Genomic DNA, 21,169 nt, shown 5'->3' with positions numbered 1-21,169 from the left:
AGACCTCAGAAGAACTGGAGAAGAGGACCCATTCCCGGGCAGCATGCCACCCGGCGCAAGTTGAGAGCAAATATTGAAACCCAGGACTCATTGCTCTCTCTTGTTCATTAACACAGGCGGTCCGAGGAGCCGCCACACAGTGACCCACCCGTTTACCTGAGAGGCCTTTCAGTTGTATTTCTCCCCGTTCCTCCAAACCTTTATTAAAAATCAACTTTTGTTTGAGCGCCGCAAAATGGTCTCCGGCTGTCTTATTTTGTGAGTTTCACCTCTGACTCCCCTGGGCTACCACAATACCTCATCTCTGTACCCCACACATATAATTATCTGTAAGGTGCCTCAGTCAAGCAGTGATATGAGAAAACAGAGGATGGATCAACAACATTGTAGTTACTCCACAATACTAAGCTAATTGACTGAGTGAAAAGGAAGCCTTTACAGAATACAAATATTCCAAAACATACGTCATGTTTGAAACAAGGCACTAAAGTAACACTGTGAAAAAGGTGGCAAAGCAATTAGCCAACTAATACAAAGTGTAATGTTTGGGGCAAATCCAATACAACACACTACTGAGTACCACTCTCCATATTTTCAAGCATAGTGGTGGCTGCATCATGTTATGGGTATGGTTGTCATCGGAATGGACTGGGGAGTTTTTCAAGATACAAAAGAAACTAAATAGAGCTAAGCACAGGCAAAATCCTAGAGAAAAACCTGGTTCAGTCTGCTCTCCAACAGACACTGGGGGACAAATTCACCTTTCAGTAGGACAATAACCTAAAACAAGGTCAAATCTACACCGGAGTTGCTTATCAAGAAGACATGGAATGTTCCTGAGTGGCCTAGTTACAGTTTTGACTTAACTTGAAAATGACTGTCTAGCTATGATCAAGCTCTGTCAAGTTGTTTGTTGAAGAATTTTAGATTGCAAATATTGTACAATCCAGGTGTGCAGAGCTCTTATCATTCCCAGGTATTTGATTAGGAGATAAGACTTTAACCCCCTTGTTTTAAGCTTGAGAGGAGTGAGGAGGTGTAAAGTCATGGGAAACAGAGATAGAGGTTGGTGATCATTTGATGTGTAGTGTAGCACCAGGGTGTCAGAGCCCAGGGGATGGGAACCAAAGTGAAGGTGTTGAATGTCCTCTGGGGAATGTGTAACTGTTTCAAATATTTTTTTATTGAATATGCGAAACATACAATATACTTGCAGTGAAGCCGCTCAACAACTACACCATACCAGTCATCCAACAGACTCCCATTCAGAGCGACACACAGAAGCATCCAGGGTCAAAGCCCTGCTCAAGGGCACGTTGACAGATCTCCCACCAGGCCAAAAAACGTGAACCCGAACCCTCCAAGACCCCCCCCACAGTTCCCCAATAGCTGTCCCTCAACCATTCGAGACCTCTCCAACAGTCCCCCCCCAAGAAGAAAAATAAATAAATAAAATTTCATTCCCCACCCCCAAGAAAATGCACCAACAACCAAGAGAATGAACTGAAGAGAAAAAAGGAAAAGACAAGAAAACGGCAAACAACAATGCATTTTTTTAAATTTAAAACAAAGGGCATCAAGGACAACTAAAATCATAACAGCAATGCCAACTGTATATATATATACATATATATATGTGCATGTCTGGCACTATTACATGTATGTGTGTGTTCTTGTATGTGTTTATTTGAATGAGAGTGTGTGTATATGCATGTGTACAAACACCTGCACGGCATCAGCCTCAGGCAAACCAGCATTAGTTGTAAAAACACTGCCCCTCAGTGTCATTCAAATGTACTTTTTATTATGTTTTATTTTGACTTAAAAAAAATATATACTTTTATCTTTGACCAACATCTCCCGCACAGAAACTCCACTCCCAATTGTCTCCAATTCCACATCCCAACCCTCAGCTTCCCTCAGCCCATCCCATCTGTTGGCCACCCACTTCGGGTTTCTACGCAACACTTATCTTTCAACTATGCTGTGATGTTTAACGTACATTTTCAATCTATCTAATCGAATAGAATCCACAGATTGCGAGTTGAATATAAATAATTTTACTAAGAGTATTAGTAGTTGACTGACCCGGTCTCTCCAGATCTCCTAACAGTACTATTTCTAGGGTCAATTTTAGATCAATGCTATGCATTTTCAGCCATTCCTGAACCTGAGACCAGAAACAGGCTACCTGAGGGAAATACCAAAATAAATGGTCTATTGATTCTGTATCCTCACAACAAAATCTGCAGAGCTTTGATGATTGTATGCCCCGCATATTCAACATTTTGTTGGTGGCAAGAATGCTATATAATAATTTTAGCTGAAAAGCACAAAGTCTTGAATCTTATATATCAACTCATACACCCTGTACATCAAAAATCTCTTCCCAACTATTTTGCCATCTGTATGTGTAACTTATTGCACATCCATATACCCTCACTCTTTTTATTTGACCTTTATCTAACTAGGCAAGTCAGTTAAGAACAAATTCTTATTTTCAATGACAGCCTAGGAACAGTGGGTTAACTGCCTTGTTCAGGGGCAGAACGACAGATTTGTACCTTGTCAGCTCAGGGATTCGAACTTGCAACCTTTCGGTTACTAGCCCAACGCTCTAACAACTAGGCCACCCTGCCACCACTTAATTTAGGTGAAGGAGGTTTCTGTGTGTTTACGGACCGGGAATGAAGGTGAAGATGAAGGTTGTCTACAGTATTGTTTCAAACTCTGAAGTCATTTCTATTGAAAGGGCATTTATAGATGCATGAGCATTGTTTTTTTTGTTTTTTTTTTAATTAGGGGTGGATCAGCTTAATATTGCGGAAAGAATGTTGCTTCCAATGTAATTGTCTGCATCATTTCCAATCCCCCATATTTTTTTGGGTAAATATATATATCCATACACGCATGCATACATATACATACCTATATAGACAGACATACTTTTAGGTGGGATAGGTGGGGGCTCTCCGAGTGATTTTTGCTGTCCCGGTTGTCCCGGTTGATATACACTGCTCAAAAAAATAAAGGGAACACTTAAACAACACAATGTAACTCCAAGTCAATCACACTTCTGTGAAATCAAACTGTCCACTTAGGAAGCAACACTGATTGACAATAAATTTCACATGCTGTTGTGCAAATGGAATAGACAAAAGGTGGAAATTATAGGCAATTGGCAAGACACCCCCAATAAAGGAGTGGTTCTGCAGGTGGTGACCACAGACCACTTCTCAGTTCCTATGCTTCCTGGCTGATGTTTTGGTCACTTTTGAATGCTGGCGGTGCTTTCACTCTAGTGGTAGCATGAGACGGAGTCTACAACCCACACAAGTGGCTCAGGTAGTGCAGCTCATCCAGGATGGCACATCAATGCGAGCTGTGGCAAGAAGGTTTGCTGTGTCTGTCAGCGTAGTGTCCAGAGCATGGAGGCGCTACCAGGAGACATGCCAGTACATCAGGAGACGTGGAGGAGGCCGTAGGAGGGCAACAACCCAGCAGCAGGACCGCTACCTCCGCCATTGTGCAAGGAGGAGCAGGTGGAGCACTGCCAGAGCCCTGCAAAATGACCTCCAGCAGGCCACAAATGTGCATGTGTCTGCTCAAACGGTCAGAAACAGACTCCATGAGGGTGGTATGAGGGCCCGACGTCCACAGGTGGGGGTTGTGCTTACAGCCCAACACCGTGCAGGACGTTTGGCATTTGCCAGAGAACACCAAGATTGGCAAATTCGCCACTGGCGCCCTGTGCTCTTCACAGATGAAAGCAGGTTCACACTGAGCACATGTGACAGACGTGACAGAGTCTGGAGACGCCGTGGAGAACGTTCTGCTGCCATCAACATCCTCCAGCATGACCGGTTTGGCGGTGGGTCAGTCATGGTGTGGGGTGGCATTTCTTTGGGGGGCCGCACAGCCCTCCATGTGCTCGCCAGAGGTAGCCTGACTGCCATTAGGTACCGAGATGAGATCCTCAGACCCCTTGTGAGACCATATGCTGGTGCGGTTGGCCCTGGGTTCCTCCTAATGCAAGACAATGCTAGACCTCATGTGGCTGGAGTGTGTCAGCAGTTCCTGCAAGAGGAAGGCATTGATGCTATGGACTGGCCCGCCCGTTCCCCCGACCTGAATCCAATTGAGCACATCTGGGACATCATGTCTTGCTCCATCCACCAACGCCACGTTGCACCACAGACTGTCCAGGAGTTGGCGGATGCTTTAGTCCAGGTCTGGGAGGAGATCCCTCAGGAGACCATCCGCCAGCTCATCAGGAGCATGCCCAGGTGTTGTAGGGAGGTCATACAGGCACGTGGAGGCCACACACACTACTGAGCCTCATTTTGACATGTTTTAAGGACATTACATCAAAGTTGGATCAGCCTGTAGTGTGGTTTTCCACTTTAATTTTGAGTGTGACTCCAAATCCAGACCTCCATGGGTTGATAAATTTGATTTACATTAATCATTTTTGTGTGATTTTGTTGTCAGCACATTCAACTATGTAAAGAAAAAAGTATTTATTTAAGAATATTTCATTCATTCAGATCTAGGATGTGTTATTTTAGCGGTCCCTTTATTTTTTTGAGCAGTGTTTAACATTCTATTAGTTGCAAGAATTTTGTACAGTACAAAAATTCGAAGTTTTGAATCCGGTGTTGTTTTGCGTATCAATTCATAAACCATGTGCCATGGAATGGGTACATCGAAAATCTCTTCCCAACTATTTTGCAATTTATATGGCACAGCTGTCAGTTTTTTGGTCCTTAAATGAAATTGGTATATGTTTTTATTTATCACACTTTTCTTTAACCATTTATGTTCTTTAATACAGGGCCGACATACAAGTTCCTTACTTTTTTCCCCTTCTACTTGCCTCTTCCATTTTTGTGGTAACGCTGCAATTAATTGGTTGTAATTTTGGGTAGAGCAGACATTTCCATATGTCTGTGTTAGCTGCATGTGTGACATAACTCCACCAGTCCTATTTATGATATCATTCACAAAAATTATACCTTTTTTAAACATTTCTTCGATAAATACAGTTTTTTTAATCAATTACTATATTTGAATTTAACCACAATATTTGTTGTACTATTTGTTCCGTCCTTTCTGGTGGATTAAACTGAAATTGCAACCAACTTTCTAAGGCTTGTTTAAAAAAGAAAGATATTTTGGAGATTATTTCCTTTTCAAACAACCGAAAGTGAGCAGGTGTAATCTGAATAAAGGGAAAAAGGCCCTTCTTGAACATAGGATGAGACATTCGTACCAATTTACTAGAGAACCAGTTTGGATTTAAGTATAACTTTTGTATAACTGATGCCTTTAGTGAGAGGTCTAATGCTTTAATATTTAATAATTTCTGCCCTCCGAATTCATATTCGTTATATAAATAGGCCCTTTTAATTTTATCTGGCTTGCCGTTCCAAATAAAATGGAATATTTTTTGTTCGTATAATTTAAAAAGCAGGTCACTAGGTGTAGGCAAAACCATAAGCAAATAGGTAAACTGTGATATGACTAAAGAGTTAATCAGGGTGATTTTTCCATAAATAGACAGGTATTTTCCTTTCCATGGTAGCAAGATCTTATCTATTTTTGCTAACTTTCTATAAAAATTTATTGGAGTGAGATCATTTCTTTCTTTTGGGATTTGTATACGGAGTATGTCCACATTTCCGTCAGACCATTTAATTGGTAAACTACATGGCAATGTAAAATGTGCATTTTTTAGTGATCCAATACGTAATATGGTACATTTATCATAATTTGGTTTTAATCCAGAGAGGATAGCAAAGGTATCTAGATCCTCTAAGAGGCCGTGGAGAGACTCTAGTTGTGGTTTTAAAAGAAAACATGAATCATCAGTGTACAATGACACCTTAGTTTTTAAGCCACGGATTTCTAATCCCTTGATATTAATGTTTGATCTAATTTTAACAGCTAACATTTCGATGGCAATAGTAAATGGATATGCCGATAGTGGACAACCTTGTTTTACTCCTCTAAATAGTTTAAAACTTTCTGAGATGTAGCCATTATTTACTATTTTACACCTAGGGTTACTATACATAATTTTAACCCATTTTATAAGAGATTCCCCAAAATTGAAATATTCTAGGCATTTATATATAAACTCCAGTCGTACTTTATCAAAAGCCTTTTCAAAATCAGCTATGAAAACCAGGCCTGGTGTCCCCGATATTTCATAGTGTTCTATTGTTTCCAGTACTTGCCTTATATTATCTCCAATGTATCGTCCATGTAAAAAACCTGTCTGATTAGGATGAATAATATCTGACAAAACTTTTTTTATTCTATGCGCCAAGCATTTTGCTAGGATTTTTGCATCACAACACTGAAGTGTAAGAGGTCTCCAATTTTGTAAATGGACTGGATCTTTATATATACCACTTGGGTCCTGTTTCAGTAATAATGATATCAGACCTTCTTGTTGCGTGTCTGATAATCTACCATTTATATAGGAGTGGTTAAAACAAGCTAATAATGGTCCTTTGAGTATATCAAAAAAAGTTTTGTATACTTCCACCGGTATGCCATCCCGCCCTGGAGTTTTCCCATCCTTAAAGGCCCCAATTGCATCAAGCAGTTCCTCCTCTGTAATTTGGCCTTCACATGAGTCTTTCTGTACAGATGTTAATTTTACATTATTATTAGGAAAAAAATCCATACAATTAGTTTCAGTTAGTGGAGATGGAGGAGCCTGAAATGAAAACATATTCTTAAAGTACTTTACTTCCTCTTTCAAAATATCATTTGGTGAATCATGCGTGACTCCATCATTTGTAACAAGTTAATACATTTTTTTTGGTAGCATTTCTATATTGAAGATTGAAAAAGAATTTGGTGCATTTTTCCCCATATTCCATCCAGTTCGCTTTATTTTTATAATATAATACACTGGATCTTTCTTGAATAAGTTCCTCCATTTATTTTTGTTTTCCCTCTAACTTATTCTGTGCCTCTATGGTACCGTTTTTATTGCTATCTAACTGTACTGTTAGTCCTTCAATTTCCTTTGTTAATATGGACTCTTTTGATCTAAATTGCTTTTGTTTTATAGATGAGTACTGAATTGCATGGCCTCTGAAGGTACACTTAAAAGTGTCCCATACAATACGGGGATCTGCTGTACCTATGTTATGTCTAAAAAAGTCAGTTATAAATTCTTCTGTCCTAGTTCTAAACAATTTATCATCTAGTAGGCTTTGATTAAATTTCCAATATCCTCGTCCACGTGGAAATTCTGTAAGAGTAATATATATGCCAATTATGTGATGATCCGACCGCATTCTGTCCCCTATCAACACTTTTTAAACTTTTGGTGCCAGAGAGAATGGCATAAGAAAGTAGTCAAGACGACTAGCTTGATTAAACCTCCTCCATGTATATCTCACTAGGTCAGGGTATTAAACCTCCTCCATGTATATCTCACTAGGTCAGGGTATTAAACCTCCTCCATGTATATCTCACTAGGTCAGGGTATTAAACCTCCTCCATGTATATCTCACTAGGTCAGGGTATTAAACCTCCTCCATGTATATCTCACTAGGTCAGGGTATTTAAGTCTCCATATATCTACTAATTCCAATATATCCATGACATTCCTGATTTCCTTAAGTGCCTGAGGGTGATAGTTTGTAGTGTGATTTCCTTTCCGGTCCATAGAGGTATTTAAGACCGTATTAAAATCTCCCACTATAATAATAGTCTAGTGTTGCTTGTAGAGTTGATCAATTCTTATATATATTGTCAAAGAAGCTTGGATCATCATTATTCGGACCGTATATGTAACGGCTTTCTTCCTGGGATGAAGGAGAGGACAAAAATGCAGCGCAGTTAGTGTTCAACATGTTTAATTACACAATAAACGATGAACATTAACAAATAACAAAATAACAAACGTGAAAGCCGAGACAGTCCTATCTGGTGCAGAACACAAACACAGAGACAGGAAACAACCACCCACAATCCCCAACACAAAACAAGCCACCTATATATGATTCTCAATCAGGGACAACGATTGACAGCTGTCTCTGATTGAGAACCATATTAGGCTGAACACAGAAACAGACGAACTAGACACACAACATAGAATACCCACCCCAACTCATGCCCTGACCAACTAAACACATACAAAACAACAGAAAACAGGTCAGGAACGTGACAGTATAGGTTAATAAGCCATATCTGTTTATTGTCCAATAACATATTTAAAATCATCCATCTACCTTGAGGATCTGTTTGGACAATTTGCACATTTGGATCAAAATTATTGTTAATTAAAACCATCAGCCCTTTTGAATTTCTTTGCCCATGGGAGAAATATATTTCGCCCCCCCCAGTTCTTTTTCCACAAAACTTCATCTAAAACTGCTGAATGGGTTTCCTGTAAACAATAGATATTATATTCCTTCTCTTTTAGCCAGGTAAATACTGCACGAGCATTGTTGTTCCTCGTGCTCTCAGAGTGGGGGACACTTAAAGGGATAATGCCAGATTCTGGCATGTAGGCCCTTCTACTTACACAGAGTCCGATGAACTCATGGATACCATTTTATGTCTGCGTGCAGTATGTAGGAAGTTAGCGGTAGTTTCACAAGCCAATGCTAACGAGCCTTAGCGCAATGACGAAGGTATGGTAGCGTTGCTCGCAGTATCCCTTTAACTGTGTATAATATGATGTAAGCTTTTAGTTGTATCCATGTTTCTTTTGTATTGTCAAGCATGTGAATTGACAATGTGAATACTACTACGACCAAGATGAATCATGTGTTTTTCCATTCATATCTGATGATTTAGTAATCATGATTGATATATTGCCCCTTCAGATATATTAACTGGTTTTTAATTTCTCCCTGGCGCTCTATTGATGTTACTGAGAGTGGAGAACGTACATATCTGGTTTCCCAGGCAGGTGGAAATCTATACAGTCTTTTCACCAGCATTTCATGGATGTTACTGATATCAAATCAAAGTTTATGTTTTGCATACACAGTTTTGCAGATGTAATTGCAGGTGCAGCAAAAGGCTTGTGTTTCTAGCTCCAACAATGCAGCAATACCTAGCAACATAACAACACACAATTTATAAAAAAGGACAAGAAATGAAAACATAACAGAACAAGCGATTTAAAGAGTAGAAATCAGAAATCATCTAGGAATCAGTGTCAGGATAAAAGACCGGAAAACAGCAGGACTGAAGCTGTGCACCTCTGATCTACCCCCACACCACAGTAACACACAGCACAGTAGTAGTTACCGTAGCAGTATGTGTAGGGTGAGGACATTGGAACGGGATCCTGAGATAGAGGTCACGTTCCAAATGGCACCCTATTCCCTATATACAGCACACCATTTCATCTTGAAATGGTAAAAGGTAGTGCTCTGTATAGGGAATAGGGTGCCAGTTGGGACGCATAAGAGAGATATGATGAGAGTGATGGATCTCTCAGGCACAGGCCATAGATGAAAATCCACATGCTAGCTACTTAAATGTTCTATTTCCCTCGGTCATGCTAATTATCTACAGCTAGACACGCTTTCATGATGAATTATTTCTAGTCCAATAGTCTGACACCCGCCCTCTACCGCACACACAAAGGGTACGAATGCACACACATTCACACCGCAGTCTTACAAATGTGTCAATGACAGCTCTGGTGGGAGTGAACAGAGTCTAGAGAGAGAACCTTCACCCCAGTCTGAGGTCCCGAGCGCTCTGGAGCAGGTCTGAACAGGTTGGATCACTTATTTATCCAATCCTTTTAATGGCGTGGTCAGAAAGAACTCTTAAGGGAAACAGACTACATTAGGTCATTAGAGCTAGTGACTGATACCACTTGTGAGTGCAGACAGTGTGTAGATGTTTCTCATCTCATTTTTCCATTTGGATTCCCAGCAGGCCTGACTCTAACTGGAGATGTGAATGAGCCAGTAACACTGGCTGTTAAGTGATCACCCCCAATTAATCCTGAAGCTTCACCACGCTATCAAGAGGAGCAGAGTAGGCTGACTACTCCTCAACATTGACAGATGGTTTTAGCTCAATTGGTGAAGAACAAAAGTGCTAAGTGACATGGCTTGTTTTATGTTGTTTATGTTTGTTTTATAAATCATTCTTATTTGGTTTCATTAGCTTTTTACATGACTGTAAAACTGATGTATTCAAATTAATTTAGGATGATTTCATCATAACATGAATAGCTTTTACTTTTCATTCTGGGGTACGTAGAGTTCTCAACTCGTGTTATCAAAAATGATAGGATGGTTGTGTAAGGTTTGATAGCCGAACCCACAGATTGTGACACCCTCCTCACCCTTCAAGCATTAGGCAGGTTAGGCACAGTTCCTGTCCTGCTGTGCCCCCTGCAGATAGACATGCACTGGATAGAGCTCCTTCGGCTCCCTAACAACAAAGAGTCAAACAATGCATGTATTTAAATCAGAACATTCTGCTCTGCTCTGTCTCACTCTCCTGAATAAACCCCGAGGTAGGACATCAAAATGGGAGCGGGAGAAAGAGAGATGTGTGGCTGATTTAGACTAGGCTGGCTGGTTGCCTGTATATGAGCAGGACTATTAAGAGAACATTCAACCTTTAACATTTAAACCTGGCTTCTCTCGAGATTAAAGTCTTACAGTTTTACTGCAAGATATGAACTGCCATAATGTTTGTTCTTCAAATTATGTATTATATTAAAATTAAGTAAATAGCCCACATCTTAAAATAAATACAAGGTTTTGTTTTTCCGGGTTTCTGTTTTTCATTCTCAATGTCACACTTTTTTTATTATAGAAAAACAAAAACAAATGGATGTTCTAAGTCCACAACAATGCTTAAACCACATCAGGAGACCACTGAGGTCTGGGGAAAATAATTTTATTTTTTATGTAGTTACCCTTCAATTCAAGTGTGCATCTAGCAAGTGTTTTTTTGCACACTTGTAGGGTATTTGTTTTGCAAACTCTACCATCTCGATTGATTAAAATAATCATGATATTATTCTGTCAGATAAGTATAGGCTACTTCGTAGTTAACATTTAATTGAGAAGGTTTTTGGGAAAGCTTTCCATCTACCTGAAGACTTTTCATTAGCATCATCGCTAATGGCTACACAAAGTGGTAGACTCCCGCACTGCACACACACACAGCAAATACGAATCACTGATGCATTCTGTTCATGTCTTATGATAAACTTCTGCAAATGTAATTAATTCAATACATTTAGTTGATTCCCTGCTAAGGTCAAATGTTTTTTATATTGTTGAATTATGTTTTAATGCCTGGATTCCGTGAGGGCCCTAATTATCATATTTGAGACCGAATGAGGCTCTCTACTACCTACTGTTCCTGCAGTGATGATTCACCATCTTCCTTGAATGACTGGGACCGAGCTCCCTGCCTTCCAGGACCTCTATCAGGCGGTGTGAAAGGAAGGCCCGGAAAATCATTAGACTCCAAACCACCCAAGCTGTTCTCTGCTTCCGCACGGCAAGCGGTTCATCAAGTCTGACACCAACAGGCTCCTGAACAGCTTCATTTCCCCATGCCATAAGACTGTTAAACAGCTAACTAAATGGCTACACGGACTAAGTTGACCCTTGTATTTTATTCTTATTTTTGCACTGTCTCTATGTACACTCACAGGGTCCTACACACTCACTCCATCATTTGCTCTCACACACACACAGACACACACACCGGAAAGTATTCCGACCCCTTGACTTTTCCCACATTGTGTTATGTTAGCCTTATTCTAAAATTGATTAAATTGTTTTTTTCCCCCTCTCATCAATCTACACACAATACCCCATAATGACATCAAACATGATTTGGAAAGGCACACACCTGTCTATATAAGGTACCACAGTTGACAGTGCATGTCAGAGCAACAACCAAGCCATGAGGTCGAAGGAATTGTCCGTCGAGCTCCGAGACAGGATTATGTCAAGGCACAGATCTGGGGAAGGGTACCAAAACATCTCTGCAGCATTGAAGGTCCCCAAGAACACAGTGGGCTCCATCATTCTTAAATGGAAGAAATGTGGAACCACCAAGACTCTTCCTAGAGCTTGCTGCCTGGCCAAACTGAGCAACCAGGGGCGAAGAGCCTTGGTCAGGGAGGTGATCAAGAACCCGATGGTCACTCTGACAGAGCTCCAGAGTTCCTCTGTGGAGATGGGAAAACCTTCCAGAAGGACAACCATCTCTGCAGCACTCCACCAATCAGGCCTTTATAGTGGAGTGGCCAGAAGGAAGCCACACCTCAGTAAAAGGCACATGACAGCCTGCTTGGAGTTTGCCGAAAGGCACCTAAAGACTCTCAGACCATGAGAAACAAGATTCTCTGGTCTGAAGAAACCAAGATTGATCTCTTTGGCCTGAATGCCAAGCGTTACGTCTGGAGGAAACCTGGCACCATCCCTACGGTGAAGCATGGTGGTGGCAGCATCATGCTGTGGGGATGTTTTTCAGCAGTAGGGACTGGGAGACTAGTCTGGATCGAGGGAATGATGAACGGCGCAAAGTACAGAGAGATCCTTGATGAAAACCTGCTCCAGAGCACTCAGAACCTCAGACTGGGGTGAAGGTTCACCTTCCAACAGGACAACGACCCTAAGCACACAGCCAAGACAACGCAGGAGTGGCTTCGGGGAAAGTGAATGTACTTGAGTGGCCCAGCCAGAGCCCAGACTTGAACCCGATCGAACATCTCTGGAGAGACCTGATAATAGTTGTGCAGCTGTAACGGATGTGAAATGGCTAGCTAGTTAGCGGGTACGCGCTAGTAGCGTTTCAATCAGTTACGTCACTTGCTCTGAAACCTATTAGTAGTGTTGCCCCTTGCTCTGCAAGGGCCGTGGCTTTTGTGGAGCGATGGGTAACGACGCTTCGTGGGTGTCAGTTGTTGATGTGTGCAGAGGGTCCCTGGTTCGCGCCCGTGTCGGGGCGAGGGGGCGGTTTAAAGTTATACTGTTACATTGGTGCCGTGACCCGGATCACTGGTTGCTGCGGAAAAGGAGGAGGTTGAAAGGGGGGTGAGTGTAACGGATGTGAAATGGCTAGCTAGTTAGCGGGTACGCGCTAGTAGCGTTTCAATCAGTTACGTCACTTGCTCTGAAACCTATTAGTAGTGTTGCCCCTTGCTCTGCAAGGGCCGTGGCTTTTGTGGAGCGATGGGTAACGACGCTTCGTGGGTGTCAGTTGTTGATGTATGCAGAGGGTCCCTGGTTCGCGCCCGTGTCGGGGCGAGGGGACGGTTTAAAGTTATACTGTTACATTGATGCTGTTGACCCGGATCACTGGTTGCTGCGGAAAAGGAGGAGGTTGAAAGGGGGGTGAGTGTAACGGATGTGAAATGGCTAGCTAGTTAGCGGGTACGCGCTAGTAGCGTTTCAATCAGTTGCGTCACTTACTCTGAAACCTATTAGTAGTGTTGGCTTTTGTGGAGCGATGGGTAACGACGCTTCGTGGGTGTCAGTTGTTGATGTGTGCAGAGGGTCCCTGGTTCGCGCCCGTGTCGGGGCGAGGGGGCGGTTTAAAGTTATACTGTTACACAGCGACACTCCCCATCCAACCTGACAGAGCTTGAGAGGATCTGCAGAGAAGAATGGGAGAATCTCCCCAAATACAGGTGTGCCAAGCTTGCAGCGTCATCCTGAAGAAGACTCAAGGCTGTAATCGCTGCCAAAGGTGCTTAAACAAAGTACTGAGTAAAGGGTCTGAATACTTATATAAATATAATATTTCAGTTTTATATTTTTTATAAATTTGCAAACATTTCAAAAAAACAGTTTTTGCTTTGTCATTATGGGTTACTGTGTGTAGATTGAGGGGGGGAAACAATTTAATCAATTTTAAAATAAGGCTGTAAAGTAACAATGTGGAAGAAGTCAAGGGGTCAGAATACTTTCTGAATGCACTGTATTTCCATGAACTTGTTCAGGGATTTTTTTGCACTCATTTAGATCGGATTTTTTTAAATATATATTTTTTTATTTAAGGCAAGTCCGTTAAGAACAAATTCTTATTTACAATGACGGCCAACACCGGCCAAACCCGGACGAAGCAGGGCCAATTGTGCACCACCGTATGGGACTCCCAATCATGGCCAGTTGTGATACAGCCTGGATTCGAACTAGGGTGTCTGTAGTGGCGCCTCAAGCGCTGAGATTCAGTGTCTTTGGCCGCTGCGCCACTTGGATGATGAAACTTGCCAGCCAACCAGGAAAGCAATGCGAAGCAATTGAGGAATTTTTGAAAGTCCTTGTCCTGCAAAGAAACAATGATTATAGTTGGGAAAATGTAATTAAATGTGGAACGTACGTGATTACATCACGTGCCTGGCTGCTTACTTTCAAAAGTATTCGGCAATCTTCATTTATCGCAATAAATCATTTGACAAAAGAAAAATCAATGGATAAAAATGTTGTCGATCTTTAGAAAATGTCTCCTATGTCTGTCGTTTCCATTACACCTGTCGCAATAAAAAAAAATGCAACATTGCTTTTGTTGAAAAACCTGAGTCAATGGAAACCTGCCTAATGACTGATGAGACGAGTCACTCATTTTGGCATCACTGTCTGGCCCCGACAGGAAACCTAGGAATTGTGTTTTTTGTGTTTTTTTTTAAATTACATGGACGTGCACATTTACGAGCATTATGCTCTTTCCCTCCGAAAAGAAATTCCACTGCAATCAGAGATCTGTATATAATGAGAAGATACTCATGTATCCGCCCTTACAATGGGAGTCGTCCCAAAGGCGGGAAGTCAGGCGACAAGCTTCGGTCTAAAATAAGTCATAGAAACTAATAAAGCTTATTTTGGACAGATTTTGGCGTTTCCCTGTCATCGCTCACTTTGTGACTGACAGGCGCCTGTTTTATCAATAGATCGCTAGAAGATGCATGCCGTTTATTCTAGCGGGAGAGGGCTCGACGGACTAGCGAATTTAAACTTTTAAATGAAAAAAAAAAAAAACAGTTCGTATGAAGTGTAAAATGTATCCACCTGAACATGAGTCTGTAACCAGCTGATTAGCTGACAGCCGGCGCTAATTGAAAACACTGCTACAATACTTGCGTTCTGGTTGATATGTTGATGAGTAATGTTTAACTTTGAGAATGTTCCCCCCCTATAATTACAGTATGATTCATCCTAGTTATTAGGACCAAGATCAAACGTTTCCCAATCAAACGTTTGGTTAATCTCTGTTTAGGTTTCATTGGCTTGTCTAATTGTAGTTCTGTTAGGATTGCAGTGTATACACACACCCTAGTTGGACGATCATCGGTTGTTGAGTGGGAGCTGCCTTTAAGTTGTCAGCATGCTTCCCGGCCGGAAGAGTTCGTGCATATATTATGGCGACATTTTAGGAAGTTTGTGTTTGTTTTGGACTTTGGTGAGGGTTTCTTCAGCTGTTCGGGCACACAATTGTTTTCTTCTTGAGGCAAGCCGAAGTCGAAAACATAACTCTACGCCCCTTCGTCAGTGATTGGTCAACAGTAGGGATTGTTCAAAGAAGTATGTTAAACGAGAGACAACTCGTTTTCATGTACATTTTTCTTTGCGATGCACTAAATACCTTATTTATATGTCAAATTGCGCGACTAAGATCTCCTCGGCAAAAACGTCGACATTAATGACATATTTCTTGAGTTATCTTAGATTAATTCTGACGTTTGTGTATACTGGCTAGGGCGTCTCAAAAATAGACCAACAGTACTATTGACGTTACTTTCTCGTTTTTCAAGCAAAGGTCTTGGGAGTACACTCGTTCAGTTCGCCTAGCCGAGTCACTGTCCTAAATGACATTGCCGTGGGGTGCCATGGGAAAAACGGGTGCATTGGCATAACTAAGTAATGCTAGAACAATAGCCTCTGGGTTTTTGATAACAAATGAATTTAGCCTGCAAAAAATGTGTATCATCAATTTCCATCTATATTAGATTCATTATTCAATGGTGCACCCATTGTGTGTAGAATCTGAATGTTGCTGATCAGGGGGCGAAAAAGGGTTTTCTTGAAAAGCAACTCCAGGGTTTTCTGGATGTTATTTGAGTGTTGAGGATTGGATGGATTTCCAGGACATGAGTAATGTGTTCATGTGTACTGTGGACAGGAATTTAGTTTCTTCGTTGCCAGTTTTTGCCCGTTTTAATTATATCCTTGGCATGTGTTGTGTATTGAGGAATGGCAGCAAGCGGTTAGAAGTCTAACTACCCCGCTACTGTTAGAAACGGAACATCTTACTTCCTCTGTCTGCCAAAACCTAGAGTGAACTCACAGTAGAATACGCACACACATCTGCAAAAAGAGAATTACTCATTTGCACTTCTCATTCAGACTGGGGCTTGCTTGGCCAACCAGTGCGAGTGTGAAATCAGTTCAGTGCCTTCTATTTCTCAGTAGAAACCGAGCCCCGCAGAAACACCGCTTCAGGGGAAGCGATATAAATCAATTCAATACTGACAAAGATTGTGATGGAAAAGAAACTGAAAAGTAAAAGCCCCTGAAAAGTTTCTACATTTTTACAAACTATTCAAAAAATGAGTTCAGTTTCTCTCAGCTTGCACTCCCTCTCATTCCCATCTCTCTCTCTCTCATTTATCTCTCCTCCCCCCCTCCCTCAGGCATTTGTTTTCAGTCAATCTGACAGATATGGCAATGATCTCATTATGCAATTATATTGAGCTAATATGAATATATTGCTGTTGTATGCAGAGCAGATCAGGGACAGTTTGCCTATGTTACATTTAGCTCTGTAAATGCATGTAGACAGGATGCAGACTGGAGCTGTGTAGAAAACAGAACCGGCTTTCTCCAACAAACCCAACAGACACCGACACCATATGGTCACCTAAGGTTAATCAATACTAATTGATTATTAATCGATACCGTCACTTTCTGGGGTTGCTGTTTTTTGAGACGAAACCCCAATATTGTGGCTGGACATAATGGGTCTGGTGAGTCAAAAAGCTTTGATAACCCTCTTCTTACTCCTCTTTCTCTCTCTCTCGTATTGTGTTGTTGTAAGCCTCCTCCTCACACTCTCTCTCTCTTGCTCTGTGTTGTGCAGGAGTGAAGGCGGTGTTCTCTGGCCACTACCACCGTAATGCGGGGGGGCTCCACAATGGCCTGGACATGGTGGTGAGCTCCGCTATAGGCTGCCAGCTGGGAGAGGACACCCACGGGGTCAGGGTGGTGGTAGTGACCGCCGACCAGGTCATCCATCGCTACCACAGCCTGGAGCAGCTCAGTAGGCGGGGCATGGACGAGGACCTCAGGAAACTACTGCAGGCCTGAGCCAATCAGAGAAGAGGGGACACACAGGAACAGAATACCAGGGCCCGATTCATAAAGCATCTCAGAGGAGAGAAGTGCTGATCTAGGCCCCTCTTTTTATTCCTTATGATTTAAAAGGCAAAACTGTTCCTACATCAGTACTGCTACTCTGACTCTGAATACAGGCTCAGAACACCAGACAGTGGAGAGAAAGTCTGTCAATCATCTTAAGACCTGTAGCCTACTGTGAATAAGCACCAACCCATTGTATTGTACAAGGTCATCAGTCGCAGAATGTGCTGGATTTACCTTACTCCAGAGAGAGAGAAAAACTGTTCTGTTGTCATAAGTTACTCTTGTCAAGAATATCCTAGTTATGACTATCTCTAAGGTCTACAAAGACACTGTCTGTAACACTCATTGTGCAAACTAACCCAATGAGCATGTCCTGTGTTAGTCATGTCTTTTTTATATCAAGCTTGTGAAATTGCTTGGGGGGGAATAATGTTTGTCTAGTCTAGTTGCAGCAGCATTGAATGTCTTTACTGACAACGGGTACTAGTATGACTCTATAGCCCTGAAACGACTCCCTGTTGCCCTGTATGAATATTTTCAACCCCACTCACCCAATCCTCGACGCAACAAATTGTCATGGCAACAGCAGTTGCGCTCGTTGAACAGGCCTTATGGTGGTGATGGGTGGGCCAACAACAACATGATGACCTCTGCAATAAAAACACTAATGGGATAAACAACTTCAGTTTACAGCAACATCCTGTCTGTGAATGTGATGTTCCCTACTATGTATGTGATATCTTCTTGACCTCATTGAGAATTTGTTATATTAGATTTGTGAATTGATTTAGTACTTAAGTTGGGGTATGGTCAGGATGATTCCATTAGTTTAGTTTCTTTACTCGCACTACAATTAAATGTCATGTTCTGTTTTTTAATTTTTATGAATAAACATTGATTTAAACTATTGCAATGATTATGTAAGTGATGTTGCTGAATTATTGATCATCTGTCCATAACAGCTACACAAACTTTTTTGCACCTTCCTCTCCTCAGTGCACCTACCCATCCCCTCCCAATAGAGGTCTTGTAATGTGTGTCTATTGATCAGGCCGGTCTGTGTCCCAGACCCACTAAACACATCGGGTCCATCCTTGCGAACAAGTTTTTCTGCATCTTAAAATGCGCATTAGCCAATTAAAATTGTCAACGTAGTTGCACGTGATACAACGCTACATGTTAGCTGTTCCCATCATATAATCTAGCACATTTAGCCCTATGCTAACCTGACAAGGTGGCAGTGATTATTTCCTTTAACAAATCCCACATCAGCCTATCAAATATTTTAAGACAAAATTCCTAAGGCATGTTTTCGCATATGACAAAATCGCACGTTTTTGCTTATCAGTTTCACACACATCCACGTACGTTTACGGAAAAAAGATAGGTATATACAACATTTTAATTTGATCATACATTGTAAAAACAAAAAGTCGAAGAGCCTTATGATTTTGTCAAACAGCTGTCATGTACCTCTAGTACCATCGCTGCTAGGCAGTTGACTGAATTTTCGGGGTACTGTAACCGTGGGTTCGAGGCCCCTTTCTTCAAGCTTTTTTGTTAAGGATAAAACTGTTCACTGCTGGTCCTCGATGCTCTATTCAAATAACGTATATGTGACGGAGTGGATGATTATAATAATTCATATAAAACGTTGTACATGTAAGTGTAGCCTACATAAGAAATTACATGGTGTTTTTGGTCTAACAGTAATGTTATACTATGCTATCATATTCGGTATGTTAGGCCTATGTAGAATACTAATGAATCATTAAGTGATCTTGTAAGACATTGATTCAGCTTTGATATAAACTTTATTAAATGAGCACCATTCTGAGATGGCAACACTGAATATTGGTCCAGTTGTAATTGTGCATGTATTTTAGTGACTTTGATTAGCGGATGTTGCAGTATGACTTCTGTTAAAGGAAAGATTCATCAATTCAGAATGTTATATCGTTTTTGTGCATCTCTGAGTGATGTTCTATCGATTCCCAGGGTAATTCCATGTGTATCTGAGCTATTGCCGTTCAAGCAGGCAAAAATACAGCCGGTATGAAGCAAAACCCTTCATACCGGCTGTATTTCTGCCTGTTCTATCGCGTCCATCTACGACAACATTTGTAATTGGCTGATGCAGCATTTGTTACTGGATGTAAATCACTGCCACCTGGTCAGGTTAGAATTGGACTAAATGTGCCAGGTTAGGTAATGGTAACAGCTAACATGCAGCACATTTTGAGATGGATAAAATTTTAATTATAAACTGGGTGGTTCGAGCCCTGAATGCTGATTGGATGACAGCTGTGGTATATCATGGGTATGACAAAACATTTATTTTTACTGCTCTAATTACATTGGTAACCAGTTTATAATAGCAATAAGGCACCTCAGGGGGTTGTGATATATGGCCAATATACCATGGCTAAGGGCTGTGTCCAGGCACTCCGCATTGCATCGTGCTTAAGAACAGCTCTTAGCCGTGGTATACTGGCCATATAAATCAAATCAAAGTTTATTTGTCACGTGCGCCGAATACAAGAGATGTAGACCTTACAGTGAAATGCTTACTTACAGGCTCTAACCAATAGTGCAAAAAAGGTATTAGGTGAACAATAGGTAAGTAAAGAAATAAAACAACAGTAAAAAGACAGGCTATATAAGGTAGCGAGGGTATAAAAGTAGCGAGGCTACATGCAGACACCGGTTAGTCAGGCTGATTGAGGTAGTATGTACATGTAGATATGGTTAAAGTGATTATGCATATATGATGAACAGAGAGTAGCAGTAGCATAAAAGAGGGGTTGGCGGGACACAATGCAGATAGCCCGGTTAGCCAATGTGCGGGAGCACTGGTTGGTCGGCCCAATTGAGGTAGTATGTACATGAATGTATAGTTAAAGTGACTATGTATATATGTGCAGCGTGTATCCCGCTAGCTGAATACCCATGTCGTTATTCAGCCACGATTCCGTGAAACATAGGATATTACAGTTTTTGATGTCCCGTTGGTAGGATATTCGTGATCGTACCTCATCTAGTTTATTGTCCAATGATTGCACGTTGGCGAGTAGTATTGACGGTAACGGCAGCTGTCCCACTCGCCTTCTCCGGGTCCTGACCAGGCATCCGGCTCTTTGTCCTCTGTAGCTGCGTCGCTTCCTCTTGCAAATAACGGGGATGTCGGCCCTGTGGGGTGTTTGGAGAATATCTTGTGTGTCCTCCTTGTTGAAGAAATAATCTTTGTCTAATCCGAGGTGAGTGATCGCTGTCCTGATATACAGAAGCTCTTTTTTTGCCGTAAGATACGGTTGCAGAAACATTATGTACAAAATATGTTACAAATAATGCGGGGAAAAAAACACATAATAGCACAATTGGTTGGGCGCCTGTCAAACTGCTGCCATTTCTTCCGGCGCTATTTTATCATACCCCCTCTGGCCTTATTGCTTAAATATAAACTTTTTCTAATGTTTGCAAGTATGGACCCAGAATGCAAGAATTACTGGACCAATCCATCAAAGCAGGTTTTACCTGAGCCAATCAGAGGAGAGGACATGCTTAGGACCAGAACACCGGGCTGCATTCAGTAAGTTTTTACGTTCTGGAAAGATTCTCTTGAACGTTCGCTACATTGCGGAAAGGTTTGTACTGAGCGATATGTTTTCCCAAAACGTTCTTGTATGTTCTTGAACAGACTTTGAGATGCGTTTGCTCCGTTCGGTGGGTGTGCCGGGGTGTGACTTGAAGCAAATAGGGATGTATTTAAATGGCACTGGTGC

General features: G+C 41.5%; 1 protein-coding gene across 1 annotated transcript in view; it reads left to right on the top strand.

The window, feature by feature from the left end:
- Positions 1–18,304, top strand: part of cpped1 (calcineurin-like phosphoesterase domain containing 1) — a 47,985-nt gene extending 29,681 nt beyond the window's left edge. The window contains exon 5 of the mRNA XM_038992249.1: positions 17,107–18,304. Coding sequence (XP_038848177.1) covers positions 17,107–17,333 — 227 coding nt within the window. The 3' untranslated portion in view covers positions 17,334–18,304. The remainder of the gene's footprint in view (positions 1–17,106) is intronic.
- Positions 18,305–21,169: the final 2,865 nt, after the last annotated feature.

The sequence above is a fragment of the Salvelinus namaycush genome, chromosome 4 (assembly GCF_016432855.1).
Source record: "Salvelinus namaycush isolate Seneca chromosome 4, SaNama_1.0, whole genome shotgun sequence".
Lineage (NCBI taxonomy): Eukaryota > Metazoa > Chordata > Actinopteri > Salmoniformes > Salmonidae > Salvelinus > Salvelinus namaycush.
The sequence above is the reverse complement of the archived record's forward strand: the minus strand, read 5'-3'. Positions and strand labels throughout refer to the sequence as shown.